Genomic DNA, 19,772 nt, shown 5'->3' with positions numbered 1-19,772 from the left:
TCCCTGTTAGCAACTGGGTTACATTACAGAGGACATCTACCATGAAAACTCTGCACAGGGAGCAAGAGGACAGACCATTCATTGTTCCCCTCCCTCTGCTCCACAACAACTTAACTGTTGATTCTCTTTGGTGTGAAAGTGAAGATACATTCTGTCAACTCATGCGCTGGCGCAAGATCCCTGGCAGTTCCCCAGAAACAAAGGTCACATTCAAACTGTTCTGCACTCTTTACGATTCGTATGTTCCAATCAAATTTAATTTTAAAATGTCTTAAATTTACATTTCCAATTGGTGCAATTTGGCAGTTTAAAACTGACATGAATTTTGTAAGAATGTCAAATGGGAGGAATCAAAAACATCAAGTTCAAAACTCGTGCCCTACCCTTGACATAAAATGGACATTGTCAGATTTTGTCACAGAGGGATTTAGGATGGATAAGGTACTTGGTGGAATCCTGCAATGAGTGAGCTTTACTCTGTCTCTGACCCAGGGTGCATCTGAGCAGGGAACATTAACTGCACAAGACACTCGTCCTAGACCTGTTAATAATCCACTTTAACTACACAGATGGAATGTAAGTCAAAGTGAGAAACAACTAATTCAGTATTTAACTCACAGCTGGAGGAAAAGAAACACTTCATTATTTCCGATCAACTATTAAATGCAACTTTGAGATTTTTATTGACATGAATTAACAGTGTCCATCAGTGCAAGTGAAATGTTTACGAAACTCGGTTTACCGCTGGATTTATCGACTGTTCTGTTGATGATCTTCAATGGAATCGCTTCATGTCCCACCACACAGGAGTAAGAAGCACCGCTGGCCCACTCCTCCGCTGTAATGGATAACAGGCTGTAGATGAAGAAGGAGGTGTTGTCGCTCTCCGCCATCACCTCGGTGTTCTTGTAGTTACTGGGATTCACCGGCTTGTCATTGATTGTCCACTTAACGAAGATCTCTCGGGGGGAGAAACCTCTCACTAAACAGGTGAGGGAGAGAAACCTCTGAGCGGAGATTTCTTCTGTTGGTGGCAGGAGGACCGACACTGATGGCTCCAGCGGATTAATCACTGCAGAATATTGGAGACAAATATAAACTCAACCAAAACATCCTGAACCAATATCACAATTTCACTAAATATTACGATAAGCCATTTTTAATTTGGGATTTATTCACTTTCGTTTTCTAAAGGAGCAGTATGGTTCAGTCTGCTCCTTTAGAAAACATTCTGTTCAGTAAAAAAAGTAAAGTTTAATGTGAAAGTTGCCTCCATGTTTCCAGCCCACAACAAGGGCATTCTGCCCAATTGTCATTGCTGATGGTGACGTCACGGCCCAGGCTTCTTCCCATTATATCTGACTTAATCAGAATGCAATATCCTTTGGTCCATCTTCTTCTTAATCAGCTACTTAGCTACCCTGCCTTCAGATGCATCATTAATGCCCCCAATGGTGTTTGTTCATTCCCAATCAAAGCCTGCCATTGATGTAACTGGATCTGATTTACACATGGGATCCTTTGTGTTTTAATCTCACCGCTCACCTTTCTCCTTGTGGATGGAGTCTCTCAGCGGAGTCGGCAGATTCTGATGGTACACCACACATTCAAAAGTAACGCCACTCAGCCAGGCTTCAGTAGAAATGTCTAATTTGCTGATCACGCTGTCGGGATTCTGTCCATGCTGCTCAGCAATCTCTGATTTCAGAGGCTTCTTTTCTTGTTTCCAGGTCACGTTGACTCCAGAAGGAAGATTGGACACAACGCAGGTTAACGTCACCGTCGCCTCCAGTAAGACTTGTTCTACTGGCGGTGGGAGGATTTTAACGGTGTTAGGGTGGCACTCGGTATCTTCTATGAAACAAAAATCAAAGTCAATGAAAAATGCCCCTTTATGATATAAACACCCAATCTTCAGATTACTTCTTCACAGGGTGAAGACACCACCTTCAAAATGGCAACTCCAACTATTGCTGAAACGATGCTTACTATTGTTGATGTATTTTGATCTGTGAAACATTTGTGATTACCTATGCCATACCCTGTGTAATTATTCCGAAAGAACACTGGCTTTGTAACAAGCGAAACCTGTGAAAAAAGTAAAATCATCAAAGATACCATTATGTAACCCATGGAATGACCATTCTTTCGGAGTTTGTCTCTCACTTCAGACCATCTATTGATACTTGTGACAAGAGTAATCTGAATATAATGAGTCCATTTCCATGTTCATAACCCTTAGTTGCAAGTGCTGCTGGTCACGTTGAATGCTAAATCACATCCCAAATTTTGGACAAATTATAATAAATAATAATTATTCTCTTTGCAGAGTTCTAAAGTGTTACAGGAGCGGTGAACAGCCATGGCAATACTGTTCATTATATTTAACGTGATCAAAAATACTTTGCGTTATTGGTGTGATGTCATTCTCGAATTTATGTCATTGTTCCTCGTGGGCTGTGTTTGGAATAGATCTGAAAACAAGACATTGAGTACAGCATTGGATATCGGGAAGGACACCCATCTCCTTAAGTCTTTCCCTCCATTCAGTTAGTTCATAACTGGTCTGTACTTTCACTTTATTTACCAAGCTGCATTTTTTCATTTCTTCATAGAGCAGGGGAGAAAAAAAACAAACAAAAGCGTCTTAAATTAATCTACAAACGCGATGGAAATGTACACTAATTTTATAGACACCCACTACTCACCGTGTAAACATCGCCACCCCAAACCAGGCTAAATCAGTATGTTTCGAGTTCCTAGTTCATTCATCCCTATTGTAGCATTCTTAGCAGAATTTGTTCTCCTGCCGCATCCACTCATTACAGAGAGCATCTTAAAGCAGCTCAGTGAGATCACGTTTATCCCAGTTCATCAAATGTGATACCCACTTGGTCTGTGGTCTGATCCCATAAATGAAGTTAAAGAGCTCAGTATCAGATAAAAATTGATGTCGTACAATGTGCAAAGCCAACAGGTCATTCCTGAGCATGGAATGAAGCATTGAACGCATATTGATTTATTTTCAAGTAAGGGTCACTGCATATTTTAACCACGTCATTTTGAGACCCCAACATCATAAGATAGAGGATCAGAATAAGGCTGTTCGGCCAATTCAGAGTTTAGATCAGAATGATGCTGGAAAAGCACAGCAGGTCAGGCAGCATCCGATGAGCAGGAAAATCGATGTTTCGGTCTAAAGCCATTCTCCTACCTTCTCCCCGTACTAAACAAGAGCCGATCTCTTTCTGGCTTGAGTACACACAATGGCCTGGCCTCCAATGCCCTCTGCAGCAACAAGTTCCACAGACTCATCACCCTCTGGGTGAAGAAATTCCTCCCCATCTCAGTTCTATAGGGTGCAACTTTGACTTGGAGACTGTGCCCTTGGGTCCTAGTCTCGCCTACCAGTCAAAACATCTATACCACGTTCACTCGACCTCAGTCTCTCAGTATTTTCTATGTTTCAATCATATATCTATCCAATATCCCCCTCCACCCCCAAACTTATCCTTGAAGCGGCTATTAGGCAAGGATTCAGCACTCTGAATGCCTCTCCCAGCATGGTCAGGCAACAAACTATTTAAAAAAGCTCACTGTCTATATATCTATCTTCAACAGAGAGGAAACATGCTTTTCTGACTTGCCAAAATGTTGAATTATAAGCAATGCTAATGTAACACTCAAACTGAAATGAGATCCGTGGCATGTTGGGAAATGTGAAGCTGTACTGTGCTGTTTACTACGCCTGATAAATTCGTGTGTTTGATTCACATCAGAGTTCAGAATGATTTGTAGCTCTCTCAGTATGTGTCTCTTACCCTGGAGTGCGGTGATGTTTTTACTTTGAATGTTCTCTCCATGAGTGACCTGGCAGGTATAAACCGCGCTGTTGAACCATTCACCATAAGGGACCATCAGCCGACTCGTCACCGAGAAGTTCCCGTTCGCCTCACACACGGGAGACGTGAAGAAGCCAGAATCCAAGGGTCGGCCATTTTTCAACCAACTCACGGTGATTGACTTCGGACGGAACTCGATGATTGAACAGACGACGGTTGCAAACTTGCTGCTTGCGATTTCTTCACTGGAGCTCACAGTTAGGAGAAGGGTTGGTGGGAGAATATCTGGACCTTTAGGAAACACATCGCATACATTATCCGACGAATTTCATAACAAAGAAATCAGTTCTCATATATCATGGTTTCTTGTGGTTCATGGATACAAGAATCATAATTGTGCAGAGTGCTGGAGAAGCTGGGATCCACACAGAAAGATAAGCAGGACAAATGTGAAAGGCTAAACTTAGAGGACACAGCAAGGGAGTCAAGGAGGCACAGAAACAACAGGCCGGTAACATCAGAAGAAAGATAGCAACGTTGGATGGTATTCGTTTTAATGACAGAGTATGATGAACAAGGCAGACGAATTACTGGCATAAATGAAGAAATGATGCCGTTGCTATCACGGAGACATATTGAGAGCCTGGCAGGAGTGGCTATTCAATATTCCAGGATTTAGTGCCTTCAGGCGAGACAGGGAAAGATGGAAAATGATGGGGGCGGGGGTGCACGGTACAGAATGTTGCGTCTGTCGCAATTCTGATAAGAGTATTTTAGGCTGTAAAGAGAAATGAAATCATGGATACCTCCTCGAACAAAGGCAAATGGACAGTACTTCAAAACCAAAATACAGCAAACATAACTACTGGGAGAGCACGATAGACCTTACTATAGGTCCAAAAGACCAAGTGCAAATACATGGGCAAATTTCAGAGAAATGTAAATTAAATAGGGGAATGAGAAAAGAGGTTTTTAACTTCCTCAGCATAGGCTTGGATATTCATTTTGTCAAAAATTTAGAGGGAGCACAATTCTGAAAATGCCCCCAGGAGAATATTTGAACAAAGTATGTGTTTAATACAGAGAATTTTAATCCAGACCTTGCAATAGAGGGGTGAATCTGAACTTAACTTTAGGGAATGAAGTCGACCCAGTGGGTAAAACATCAATGGTGGAGCACTTTGCAGACAGTGATGGTAAATCAGTTGGATTTCAGATTGTACTGCAAAGGAATAGAAATTGGCCCAAAGTTCTGAAAAGTGGAAGGACAATTTTAGTTAGATCAGGTAATGACTTGACCAGAGTGGACTGGACGCTGACACTTATTGGTAAATCTGGGTCAGAGCAGTGTGACAAATTTAAGAAAGAGATAGAAAAATCACAGGGTGGTCATTTCCCAGGAAGCCACTGCGTGGGACCAAGAATGCAGCGGGCTCTGGACACCAAAGGGCATGGAGGGTGAGATAAAGAGAAACAAGGGAGGCTTCAGGTCTATACTGAAATCTCAAATCAATAGAAATTAGTATGGAGTACAGAACGTGCAAGGGGGAGTTTGAAAGACAAAGGAATTAGAAGAGCAAAAGGGACCATGAGAAAATAATAGCAGTCATAATAAAGGAAAATATTTTTAAAAGTTACAGGCTCATTCATAATAAAAGAATTATTTGGGAATCAGTAATGCCCATTAAGTGTTATTATTGGAGTGGTGTCGGAGGATTAGGTTGTGGTCAAAACGAATGTGTTGTGTCAGTGTTCACGAGTAAGAGGGACAATGTGGGGACCGAAATCATGGAGGAGTGTTGTGATGTAGTTTTCAGAAATTAGGACACATGACGTGATGTTCTGTGTTGTCTTGCTGAATGAAAAGTGGTTATATTTCCAGGGCAGATGAAAAGTATACCAAGCGGTTGAGCGATGCAAAGGATGAAATAGTTGGGTCGCTGACAATAATTTAGAATTCCTGTCTGGCCACAGCAGTTGTGCCAAGTGAGTGTGGATCAGCCAACATTGCACTGTTATGCAGGACGAAGGAAGGGATAAATAATGAAACCACAGATCTATCAAGCTAGTCTCAGTGGTAAGGAAACTATTGAGTAGTGAAATTAGTTTTCATTTGGAAGATAAATCTACAATTTTCAGCAAGGTTTTATTGAGAGGAAGTCATGTGTAACAATTTGATAGTAGTTTTCAGATAGATAACTCGATGTCCAGATGATAGCAATAATCAGAGCCAATGGGATCCAAGGTAATTTGACAGATTGGATCTAGAACTGGCTGAGTGGTGGGAGCAGGGGATAATAGTCATCGGGTGTCTGCGTGACTGGAAATCTATGTCTCCTGGTGTTCTGTAGGGATTTGTGTTGATTTCTTTGCTATTTCTCTTCCATACCAATGATTGAGACTCAAATTTAGGAGGATTAACCAGTGAATTCACAGATGAAATGAAAATTGTCATGTTGGTAAGTCATGAGCATAATGGCTTTAGATTGCAAGAGGATGTAAAAGGGTTGGTTGTATGTGAAGAGAAAAGTTGCAAATGGAAATTATTCTGGATAAATGTAAGGTGATGTAATTCGGCAGAAGAATCTGTGAGGTATGACGTTTTGAATGGTGGAACCCTGGAAAGGCCTGAGGATCTTTGGTGCATGTACCCACCGATCCCCTACAGTACTGTGTTGTCTGGATAAAGAGGCTAAGAAAGTGGGAGGATATTAGCTTTTATTAGCCTAGACATTGACAATGAAGAGTGGTGAGACGATACTGGAACTTAATAAAACACTGGTTAGGCCATACTGAAGCGTTGTGTGCATATTATCGAAGGAATGTGATTACACTGAAGGCAGTATTGATGAGATTTGCCAGGATCGTGCCTGGGTTGGAGAGTTTTAGTTATGAAACTAGATTAGATAGACAGGGGTTTTCCTTGGAGCTGAGGAGAATTAGGGAGAAGATTATCATGATGTCTAGAATTATTTTAGGCATAGACAGGGTAAACTGGATGAAACCTTTCCCCTTGATGGAGAGATCAATACCTCAGGGGCACAGGGTGAAGGTTAGGCCAGGAGGTTCCAAGTGGACCTCAGGGGAAAACAAAATCAAATAGAGGGTGGTGTTAGCCTGGAGCTCAGCACATATAAGTCATGTAGAGACTGAGCCCCTCATCATAAGTATGAAGTATCCTTGCAAGGGCAAGTCACACAAGGCAATGGATCATGTGCTGGCACATGAGACTGGAATAGTTAGGTGGCTGTTATTGATAGGTGGCTGTTATTGGATGGATAAAAGGGCCTTTTTCCTGTGCTGTATAAGGTGATTCTGTGAAAATGGTTATAAATAATGCCTTGTTCATATTAATCCCAGATGCTCTGTTTATCTCAGTTCCCACAACACGTACCTGGACATGGCATTTCTTTGCTCTTGTGTGACCCGCTGTGTTGAACCTCACAGGAGATTTTGCTGGGGCAATCTACCGCTGACTCGGGCAGGGTTAACTGGCTGCTCAGGGTGTAGGTTCCCTTCTTGTTTCTCACTGAGGGGTAAGTCCTCAATCCATTCTTGATTAGCTCCCCACCTTTCTTCCAGGTTACCTTGGTGACGTCAGGGGAATAGTCCATCGCCAAACAACCAAAGATCACAGAACCGGTGTTGTGCTCCTGACAGGAGGAGACCAGGCCATAAAGCGTGGGGAGCGATGGTGTCTCTACAATAGAATGACCAATTGAGCATGTTAATTTCTGTTAATTTGACCTTATCAGTTACTCAAATGTATCCTCAGCTGTAAACGTTTGCCAGTATGCTCCCGCTAAGTCTACAGCATAACTGGAGTTTGTTTTTGGTTCCTACCAGTTGCTGATCATGATCATTGGTTCCCTCTTTAGAAACATGCCCTCGACCTTGACCGTTACCACATAATTTAGGAAGAAGAACATCCTGATCCCACCCCAGTAACTGTTTGAAGATCTCACCAACTGACACTTTCACTGGATTGCTGTGAAGAGCAGTGAAGTTTCACAAAATACAAAACAAGGAAATGCAGATACATCGAAATTCTACAGTGTGTGCAAACAGGCCATTTGGCCCAACAAGTCCACACCCACCCTCTGAAATGTAACGCATCCAGACCCATTCCCCTATCCTATTATGCTACAGTTAACCCTGACTAATGCACCTAACCTCCCAATCACTGAACACAACATTTGCAATTCCCCCAGCTTGCACATCTTTGGACTGTGGGAGGAAACGCACACAGACATGGGGAGAAAGTGCCAACTCCACACAGACTGTCACCCGAGGCTGGAATGGAACCCGAGTCCCTAGCACTGTGAGGCAGCAGCGCTAACCACGGAACCAGCGTGCTGCTCCACTAGGTACCGTGCTGCTGGTAATACCCAACAGCTGGCAGTAACCCCGGAGAGAAATCAGAGTGAATCATAGAACATAGAACATTACAGCGCAATACAGACCCTTCGGCCCTCGACGTTGCGCTGCCCTGTCATATTAATCTGAAGCCCATCCCACCTACACTATTCCATATACATCCATATGCCTGTCCAATGACGACTTAAATGTACTTAAACTTGGTGAATCTACTACCGTTGCAGGCAAAGCATTCCATACCCTTACTACTCAATGAGTAAAGAAACTACCTCTGACATCTGTCTTATACCTATCTCCCCTCACTTTAAAGTTGTGTCCCCTCGTGTTTGCCGTCCCCATACTTGGAAATCAGGCCCAGTGAGCCTTCCTCACTTATCAATGCAAGGCAGAATGTTCTCTCTGGGAGGGAGGTCACTGCAGCAGCAGCACAGGCAGGAGCTGAGCACTGGGACGGGGAGGATGGCTGTCATGGCTGAACTCATGCCAATTGTCTGGAAGTTGAAACATCTAATTTACAATTATCTGAATTCTGGAGGCCTCTGAGAAATGGAGGACCATTAAGGTTCAGAGACCTTGGAGTATTACAGCTGAGTATTTACGTAAATATGATTTGAGAAATGAACAAGTAATCTTTAACTTTAATAACGATCAAACTGACACGCAGTTCACCACCAAACCTCATCTTTCAGACTAACCACTGCACTTACTCTGTCTAGACCGAAATTTCCACTCACATTGACAAACCCTACCCTGCTAGACATCCATTCATGCCCGGAACACACAACCCCTATCAAACGAAACACATCCAAGGCAATCCATATTGGTAGTGTAGCTGAGCAGAGAGATCTCGGTGTCCATGTACTTGGATCCCTAAAAGTTGCCAGCCAGTTTGATAGAGTTGTTTAGAAGGCATATTTTGTGTTGGCTTTCATCGATAGAGGGACTGAGTTTCAGAACCACGAGGTTAGGCTGCAGCTGCACAAAACTCTGGTGTGGCCGCACTTGGGAGTATTGTGGACTGTTCTGGTCACCACATTATAGAGAGAATGTGGAAGCTTTGGAAGAGTTCAGAGGAGGTTTGCCAGGATGTTGTTTGGTATGGCGGGAAGGTTTAATGAGGAAAGGATGAGGGTCTTCAGGCTGTTTTTGTTTGAGAGAAGAAGGTTGAGAGGTTACTTAATTGAGACATAAAAGATAAACAGAGGGTGGACAGTGAAAGTCTTTTTCCTTGAATAGTGATGGCTAGCAGGAGAGGACATAGATGACAGGTGTCAGAGGTTGTTTCTTTACTCAGAGAGTACGAGGGGCATGGAGCGCACTGCCTGCAACAATAGTACACTCGCCAACTTTAAGGGCATCTAAAAGGTCATTGGATAAACATATGGATGAAAATGGAATAGTGTAGGATAGATAGGCTTCAGATTGGTTCCACAGGTCAGCACAACATTGAGGTCTGAAAGGCCTGTTCTGCACTGTAATGTTCTATATTCTATATTGCAGATGGACATATGATCTCAATTCCTTTCACTCATTTACACTCCTGCCGCCCTGCACTGGCCCATAGTGAATCTGGCCCTGACTGGACCTGACACCATCATTTTCACAACCTCTGACAAAAGCCCACTACCCAAGACATGACCTCAGCCCTTGATCACTGACCTCTCATCTTACCCAAGTCAACCTGTGCACATTGAATCCCAGCTCCTTTCGCATCTGTGCTTCACAACCTACCATTTTGCCAGACTCCGAGCTTTGCATTTTGACAACACGTCCACCTGTCACTTCATTACAGTGACCTTCCACCCCCGAAACATCCTGGCACTCTGCCCACCTCTACACTAACCAGCCTGGCATCCTGCCCACCTCTCCATAAACCAGCCTGGCAAAGACAGATCTCCTGCATTTCAGCTCAAACTACCCCTCACCTACCAAGCACAATTCGACCAAATTATCCTGTGACCATTACCATTTACCCGATGCCACCTTGCCAGACAGAGTGCATGGAAGCTTACCCAGCAGCCAGCCAACACCTCACAGCCTATCAGCCCAAACTCTCCCACATGCCCAATCTAGCCCCTCACTTGCTCACCACCTTCCAACTATGAGCCTACTCCACCATAAAGTCAGTGAGTCATAAAGTCGTACAGCACAGAAACAGTTCCTTTGTTCCAGCTCATCCATGCTCACCAGAGTTCCCAAATTAAACTAATTCCACTTGCCTGCCTTTGTCCCATATCAATCCAGACCTATACAGTTCCTATAGCTGGTCAAATGTCTTCTAAATGTTGGACCTATCTCTACATTTACCACTTCCTCTGGCAGTTCATTCCAATGTTTTGGACAGTTACAACATGAAACCCTAATTCCTGCACTCAGTGCTCTGACCAATGAAGGTAAATATGCCAAACACCTTCAACACACTAGCTACTTGAGACAACACTTTCAAGAATCTATGAGTCTGAACCCTCAGGGTTCTCAGTGTTCAACATCACTACCCAGTGCCCTAACATTAACTCTGTAAGACTCTATGAGTCTGGACCTTCAGGGTCCTGTGTTGAATATCACTATCCAGTGCTCTTCCATTAACTCTAAGTTGTGACCTGATTTGTCTTCTCAAAAAGCAACACGTCGTATTCATTTAAATTAAACTCCATCTGCCACTCCTCAGCCCATTGGCCCAGCTGATCAAGATCTCATTGTAAGTTTAGATGACTTTCACTGCCAATTATACCACCAATGTTGGCGTTACGTGCAAACAGACAAACCATGCCCCATTCAATGTCTTCATGGCTTTCAACCAATATTGCAGCCCGTTTCCCTTTCTTCCACATATCCGTAGCATTTTTTTAAGGATTAAAGGAATCTATCTCCTTATTGAAATCATTTGATGTTTTATCCTCAATCAATTTCTGTAGTGGAGAATTCCAAAGGTTCACCATTCTTTTGCTGAACAGAAAACAATCAGGTTCAATGTTATCAGTGTGTTGGGAAGACTGGTGAGCAGCAAGATGAATGATGATCCCATGAATAGAATAGCATTCTAGAGGGGCCGAGATACCTTCTTCAGCTTCCATTTTGCATGCTGATATTTCCCTTCGGCAGCATCTTCCAAAATTGTGATCCTTGAGGATAAGGGCGCACATGCTTGTAAATGCTTCTCCTGAAAGCTCTCCTCCAAATCAGACTTCAACTTGACTCTCACCTAGTTCCCTGCCCGTTTCCTCTTCCTCAATCACAGCCATGGGGCTCACTTCCTAACAGCGCTGTGAATGTGTTAATACCACACAAACTTCAGCAAGTCAAATAGGCTGATGACAACTGGTTTCTCAAGGATATAAAAAGTTTGACACTTCCACCTGTCTAGCCACCTGTCTAGAGATTCAAACAACCGCTGGAAGAATTGAAAATTAGGTTTGTGTCTACACAAGATGACATGGTTTCCTTTTGTGTGATTTGACTGTGTTTTCACTGAATGAACAGAGCTATTTCTTAATCATACAATAGGAATGAAGCTTCCCTCATTTTTAGCAAGGCAATCACACATTATATTTCTTTATTCCAAAGAAGTACAGTGCTAAATTAAAGAAATATGATGATTGGGATGTTTCAATTGGAAATTGTCAGAGATTTAAAGTTTACTTTCCTGAGCAATTAATTCCAGCCTCATTGTGTCACAGTACTCACAGGAATGTCTTTCAGAAATGGTGTCTCCCTTTGTTATGGGCAGTCGAATCAGTAAATCTGGGATAGTATTTTGCTTGTTAATCAAAGCTGTTGAAGAGTTTTAGCCAAAGGGAGACCTGTGGATTTAACTCACAGATGTACCATGATCTAAGTAAGTGATGGAACAGCTCGAGGGGCTGAGTGCCCTCCTCTTGCTCCGACCTTCCTATAATTGTGTCATTCATTAAGCTAGCACTGGCTGTGAATATTTTTAATAAAATATTTCAACAAATTAATTGTTTCACATGCTTTAAAAAAATACTTCTGTTGATTATTTGGAACGGGATCATTGACATTCTCTATTTGAGTGATCAAAAGAACTTCCACCCACTTACAGCAGCCACTGCACTCTGGAGTGTGTTCTTACTTCATAATAGTTTCTTGTGAAACTACAGCTCGAGATCAGGGCGGTCAAATTCAATGATTCTTTGATATTTAATATCTCTGAACATTCGCAATTTGTTCAAATGTATCTTTTCTCTGAAGAACGTGTTAAATCGAACAGAACTTTTTTCAATGAAACAACAAACTTTAAATGCTTGAAAACCAAAATGAAAGACAGAAATTTCTGAAGAAACTCAGCAGGTCTAGCAGCTCCTGTGGAGAGAAGGCAAGGTTAACCTTTCGCACACAGAGACCTGCTCTTCAGCAAATTGTTTTCATGTTTTTGGCACAAGAGCTCACACCTGTTGAGATAAACAGTGATTACGTTGGCTTGACTCCTGTTGGAAAATGAATTCTTAGCAGAGGTACTGGATGGTCTGAGATAGCAATTGACGACCAACTGAAAAGCTATCACCATCTGCTGCAAGTGTTGGATTCAGCAGAACCCCCATCGTACTGAACAATAATATTCAGCTAAAGCACTGGTTTAATATAAGGTAATACGGCCTAAGCATAATCTCATCAAATATGCTTCGAAAATGATTCATTCTGGATTAGTTATAAATGATATTGTTAGAGCAGCAAGTCAAAAGCTGGGATTTCTTTGAGCACTTCCTCCATTAACCCCATCTAGTAATGCCCAAAAGCTTGTGAACAAATATTGATCTAAAAAAAGCTGCTAACCACCAAAATTCTGTTTAATATCTAAGAGACACAAGTCAGGATAGCGATTGAATAGATTTCACTGGCCTGTGTGAGTGGAATTCCAACAAACACCCAAACATGTCAATCTGCTTTCTTGCACTGAAGTAACCTGATAAGAGATGTGTTACATACCTCTCTAACAGGTTGTAAGTGAACACAGGCCACCTGGCACAGAATCAGGGACCCTACTACAACTTCACAACACAATGAGCTCGACACGATCACGGAGAACACAGCCCACCTCTTTTGACAGTACATCAACCATGTTAGTTATTAACACCTTCCATGAACCAGGGATTGTTCCAGAATGTTTGTACAATGAAAGTAACATTTCAACATTTACCAAGAATGCTTTGACTGCAGCTCCAAATTGTTCAAACTCTATGGGACCTACAGAGGAATAAAACTAGGAATTGCATTGCCATCAAATCACTGTCACTGGATTCCAACCTCGAACTCCCTTCCTCTTTCCCCTGTGAATGTTGCTGCACCAGACGGTCTACTTAGTTTGAAAAAGATTAAAATGTTTTGAAGTGTAATATGACCTTTGCCAGTGACATTAAAAGCTGATAATAGGTTTTCAAATAATAAGATGCAAAAAAATTCTGATTCTACATTGTGACACGAAACATGTCCTGCATAACTGAGGCACAAAGAAAATATACAGCATATTTCCCTCTGCCTCGCTCAATCAAATATCTCTTGTTGCCAACAACCAATTTCAAAACTCTTGCTAACTGCCTTTTGTTCCTGAAACGTTTGTTCTGATTGGAACAACTTAGTCAGGGCTCTCAATTCTGAGGCACGTAATTGAATATTGTAATTCTGGCAGATAAAAGTGGTTTTGAAGCGCGAGATGAAATTGAACTGTCTGAGATTCAGGTATCCGAACTGGACAATTTACAAATGGTCAGGACCGTTGACAAGTTAGACAGAGATAGCACTGAAACAAACTGTACAACAGAGTTAATCCTAGAGGATACATTGCTCAACTCCTCACGTCAAATATATTCACTGTAATTGAACATTCATCAGAGAAACTAACTGGTGGATTAATGTGAACGAGAATGTGTTCACAATAACATAAATAACCACTGAGTTAATAAACTTAATAAGTATTTAACAAAATTATTCAGGTGGGAAATATCGCCAATTAAAGCACAGGTCCGGAGGAAATGGATTAATCTCTAAATTATTTTTACAATTTCTTAAAACGTTCCGTGAACTGTGGAGATTTTGCATGCACTGCATAAAGTCAATACTGAATTCCAGTGTGAAAAGCATTTCTGTTGAAGGTATTAGGGCAAGGTCATTTTCTTGTTAACTGCTTTTAATGAACGAAAATGTTTAAAAATGTATGAATTGAAAACACGCTTCTGTCTGGAGTTGCCCGCTTTAGCGGATGTCTCAGTAAATGTGGGCACTGTTGCCTCACAGATCCAGGTACCCAGGCTCGGTTCCAGCCTCGGGTGGCTGCCTATGTGAAGTTTACACAATCTCCCCTGTGTCTGTGTGGGTTTCCTCCCACAATCCAAAGATGTGCATGTCAGGTGAACTGGTCATTGTATATCGTCCATAGTGTTAGGTGCATTAGTCAGGGGTAAATATAGGGTAGGGGAATGGGTCTGGGTGGGTTCCTATTCAGAGGGTCGGTGTGGACTTGTTGGGCCAAATGGCCCGATACATACTGCAGGAAATCTAATTTAAATGATTGTCACACTTAACTAATGTGAGCAGATTCCTTCCGATCGCTACATTGCAATAAATCGGTCAAGTATATTTATTAAAATAAATATTACTCTATTTTAAGTGTCTGAATAAACAATGTGCTCTGTTATCCTCTAGTTCATGTCTTGTGCAAATTTGTGAACTCTGCATCCGTCTGAACACACCGATGTAAAATGAACTCTCTGGGTTTTCAGCAAGCACTCCCATGGTTTTAAGAGTAGAGTTCCTACAGTACAGAAACAGGCCATTTGGCCCAACAATTCCACACTGACCCTCTGGACAGTAAGTAGCCCACCCAGACCCATTCCCCCTAATTTATATTTACCCCTGACTAATGCACCCTAACCTACACATCCCTGAAAACTGTGTGCAATTTAGCACAGCCAATCACCTGACCTGTAAACCTTTTGGACTGTGGTAGGAAACCAGAACGCCCGAAGGAAACCCACGCAGACACAGGGAGAATGTGCTAACTCCACACAGGCAGTCACCCGAGGGTGGGATCGAATTTGGGACCCTGGCACTGGGAGGCAGCAGTGCCAACCACTGAGACACCAAGCTGCCCTGCGAGGTCATGAGTGGAATATTTTAATTAATTCGAAATTTGGCCTTGGTCACATAATTCACGATAGCAGTTGTTTCCAAAAGAATGACTCTTCAGTTGATGTTGTGTTGTATAATGTAACTATTTATTTAAAATGCACAGATTGGGAACACCTAAAGCACTGTGCAGATTAAATAATTCAGTTAATGTTTTATTTTTATCCTGTAAATCCAGTTTAATCAGGGACATAACAATTAATTAACTCAAGTTACGTGTGAAACTTATCAAAGCAGTGAAATTGACCTGTTCTTCATAGAATGGAGCAGAATTTCCAAATGGTTTTTGTCAATGATCTTTTCCAGCCAGAAAAATATGTATGTAGTGTACAGCGGAATTGAAAGGTGTTTCTCGATTAATTATAACACAGTCATGGCATTTTTGCTCAAGAGCAAGAACTATTAGAACATTAGACTTTTCAAGTTCTATTTATATTTCTCTATGACTTGTAAACTGTTTAAAGACAGACATTGTGATTGAACTAGATAGTGGAGTTCTGAATGTGGATTGTAAAGCATGGATTAGATTAATCCTTAATTATTACTTTTCAGTAAAAATGGCGCCCGAAGGTGTCTGTTTTCCCTTCATTTCTAAAACCTTTGCGATTTGCCTTTCACTTAATAATAGGCTTTATGAAATTTAAACTCGCATGCTGATTGCATTGAATGAGGAACCTGGAGCGGTTAACATTGCAAAAAACAATGTAGAAACCAGAAACTGTTTCCCAAATATAACACATTTAATGTTACCCAAGCACAGTCCCTCCTCAACAGGTCAATGATCACCAGATCACAACACGGTGTGTATGCAGCAGAACTAGCTCTGCAAACATTTTCAACAGAACCAAGAACATGGTGTAACCTCACAAAACAAACCCAGATTGAAGTCTAACAAAGCTGCTCAGAATCCAGCAAACTAATGATTAAATTGAATAGAAATAACAAGTCATAACAGCAGCCTTGTTTGTCAGGGGACTTAACACTTAAAGCTGTAACGTTTCTGGCAACAGTTCAATTTATTTCCAAACTGTACACCCTTCTGGATCGTGACAATCTTGTGCAGCGCACAGTAGAGCGGTTGAAGGCATATATTGATTAATCACTTCATTGTCAAAACAAAATTATTGAATGGACAAATATTACCACATTATAAGTTTAAGTTTGTTTCAATTACATAATCTGATCAATTCTGCAGTTTCAGATTTTAGTCCCAAATTTTATTTTGAATGAGGCTACTCAAAACAAAATTCAGTTAGTTTACAATTTTTTTTTTAAGTCAATGCATTCAAAACTCGTTTTTTTTTTCATTTCTCACACTTCGGGGTTTCTGCCTTCAGCTGTTTTTCAGACCGTTACAAATGGTTTGTAATGTTTTCAATCAATCAGAGAAAAATGTGTCATATAAGTTTAGCAAATGCAGAAATGATTCATGAAATACCAAAGAACTTCACAAATATTGGTAATGAAAACTAATCCAGAGAGTCAATCTCCTCACCAGAAAGAAAACACCGATTACAGAAAGCATGAAAATGCTGATCAATTTCACAAACTGAATAAGATCCAATCAACTCAATTCAACAGAATCAAGGAAAATAAAATCAGAATCCAATCAACTAAAAACAACAGATTTGAATGAAACATAATCAGAATCCAAACAATTCAATTCAACAGAATCAAATAAAACAATTTCAAAAGCCAATCAACACAATTCAACAAAACTAAGTAAAAACAAAGTCAGAATCCAATCAACACATTTCAAAACGAATCAACTAAAACAAAGCCAAAATCCAATCAACTAAATTCAACAGAATCAAGTAAAACAAACTCAGAATCTAATCAACAGAATGCAATATAGCACCGCAAGAAAATTTTATGACAGTTTCTAACCTGCTTGTCATCAACAAAATTAACAAAATAAATGAGAAAATATCATCAGGGTAAGAACATACATTCAATAAGTGAATAATGATATTTTGGCATATTTTAATCATGTTTAGTAATATCTCCAACATCTTTGAATTCTTAGCGTTTGTTGTTGATAATAAAATTCACAATCAGGATGTCACTGACATTGAACATTATTTGTAGCTGACTGATTAAGAGACATTAGGTGTTTCAAGTAACCCAGCCACACAGAATGCTCATCTGATCAAAAAGAGATACACCGAGTAACTGACTCCATCATCCCCATTGTAACTATTTGCTGAGCCTTAACTGAAGTCTATAATCAGTCTGAACAAAAATCAATCCGAACCAAACCAAACTCAGCACAGAATCTGAATTTCATTTAATTCAGAAATTAGTCACATGAATAGAAAGTTTTTAAAAAGTCACTAAGAAAGTTTAAGGGTCTTACCTGAAGTCACTGTCACCATGGTCCCTTGGCCCCAGTATTCAAGATAGTCACAGTGTTACATTTTCTGGACTGGGTCACACAATAACTAGCTCTGCATAAAACAAATCAAAAATCTACCATCATTTTAAATTTTCAGAACCACAGGCAAAATAAAGTCACGATAAATCTTCATCACATAATTGCGCTAGTGAATTCTGATCATTCTTGATAAATTTTAATACTGTTTTATACTTCACAGAGTAACACATGAGCTGATTCTCAAAATCCCCAACTGGTGTATCGAAAATTACACAACACTTTTACAAATTAAATAGTGATAGTGGCATTAAACCGCACAGAACTAATACTGCAAGTTAACACTGACTAGTTTCAAACAATGGAGGCTGAATAGGTTTTTGTATTGATCATAATTGTTGTGTCACCCCAGTTATATCACTGTGAGACACGTTGTGTCAAATACTATGACAGACTGTAAACTGTAAAATGCAGAGAATTTCTTCACTTCCTAGAAAGCAGTGATTGAGACACCTCTAAAAATGATTTGGTGCATTATTCCAGCTTTTACAAACGTCATTGCATTCAATGTCCTGTTTTCTGATAGTCATACAGTGAATGCTGTATTCAGGGACTTTCCTTTTAAATGGAGAAATACCAAGTGAAATGCATCCATTGTGAGTAAATGGGAAAATATAATTTGTTTGGTAGGATTTTACTTTAGTTGATTCATTTTCCCTTTAATCGGCCAGATACAATAGATGGCAGCAATTAAGCTGACTACAGAAAAGGTCCTTGAGTTCCCAGTTTCATTTACTGGAAGCAGGTGGAGTTTCTGCAGTGGATCAAAGATATTTTGTCTCACTGTTGACCAGTTTGTGGAAAGCCAACTGCAAACCATAACCACCACCTCCGCAAAAAACAAATCAACACAGCAACAATGCTGGAGAAAAGTATATTTTCAGTTGTGTAACTTGGAGAAGTAGTCACTCCTCTCATTGAAGGAAATATTCGCAGAGCCTCAGACGCAACCTTAACATCAACAGTTCATTCAAGGATCACTACAGCACTGTTTAGTATTGAGAAAAATTGATAAATAGTCATAGAGTCATGTAGTGATACAGCATGGTTACAGACACTTCAGTCCAACCAGTCCATGCCAGTCATAATCCCAAACTAAACTAATCCCACCTGTGTGTACTTGGCCCATATCCTTCCAAACATTTGATATTCATTTACTTATCCAAATGTCTTCTAAAGGTTGTAAGTATCCACCACCAAATCATCCCACACACAAACCATTCTCTGTGTCAAAGGTTGTCTCTGATATCCTGTTTAAAATTGTTCTCCTCTCATTGGAAAAACATGTTCCCTATTGTTGAAATCCCCCACCATAGGGGAAAATACGCCAATGTCTTAGTCAAAAATTGAAAACAATCCCAGCTCCAAACATTTACAAAATATCACTATGGATCTTCCTCGAGTCCAAAAAAGATTGTCCCCTTTGATCAATGATTTGTAAAATTTACTCGCGTATCTACTGTGATAGACGTTTTCAAACAACTTCTTAAGTGCAATTTTTTTTCACATCAATCGGATTAAAGTAACATTTCGTGCGCTACCCCCCACACACAAAAGAAAAACAAGTTTGTTAACACGAATTGCTCTGAGGAAGTCTACGATGGATTATTTTATCAAACAAAATCATTTCCAATGTTGTGAGCGCTCGTCTATCTTCTGTGCAATGGTCTGAATTTTAAGTTGTGTCTGACTGCAGATGAATCATTTGGGGCCTTGTCGGAGGTGAGGGGGAGGTGTGGGCGCAGGTTTTGCACTCCTTGTGGTGGCAAAAGAAGGTGACGGGGTGGGGAGTGGGCTGGTAGAGGGGCATGGACCAGACGAGGGACTCGCGGAGGGAATGGTGTCTCTGGAATGCAGATAGGAGAAGGGAGGGAAATATACCCCGAGTGATTGGGTCTGTTTACAGGTGCTGGAAGCAGCGGAGGATGATATGATGTATGCAAGGTTGGTGCGGTGGAAGATGAGGACCAGGAGGGCTCCCT

The 19,772-nt window shown here is 40.9% G+C and overlaps 1 gene segment (V, D, J or C); it reads right to left on the bottom strand.

Annotated features, from left to right (window-relative positions):
* Nucleotides 1–659: 659 nt before the first annotated feature.
* LOC148136705 (Ig heavy chain C region-like) lies at nucleotides 660–17,783 on the bottom strand. The segment is given in 5 exon segments: nucleotides 660–1,072; nucleotides 1,546–1,854; nucleotides 3,822–4,133; nucleotides 7,237–7,542; nucleotides 17,716–17,783. Coding segments are annotated over 5 exon segments (1,338 nt in total).
* Between the last annotated feature and the right edge of the window lie 1,989 nt (nucleotides 17,784–19,772).

The sequence above is a fragment of the Chiloscyllium plagiosum genome, unplaced genomic scaffold, assembly GCF_037043375.1.
Source record: "Chiloscyllium plagiosum isolate Xiang-an unplaced genomic scaffold, Cpla_swu_hap1 HiC_scaffold_45, whole genome shotgun sequence".
In the NCBI taxonomy this organism is placed as follows: Eukaryota; Metazoa; Chordata; class Chondrichthyes; order Orectolobiformes; family Hemiscylliidae; genus Chiloscyllium; species Chiloscyllium plagiosum.
Note: the sequence above shows the minus strand (reverse complement) of the source record. Positions and strands in the feature narration are given on the sequence as shown.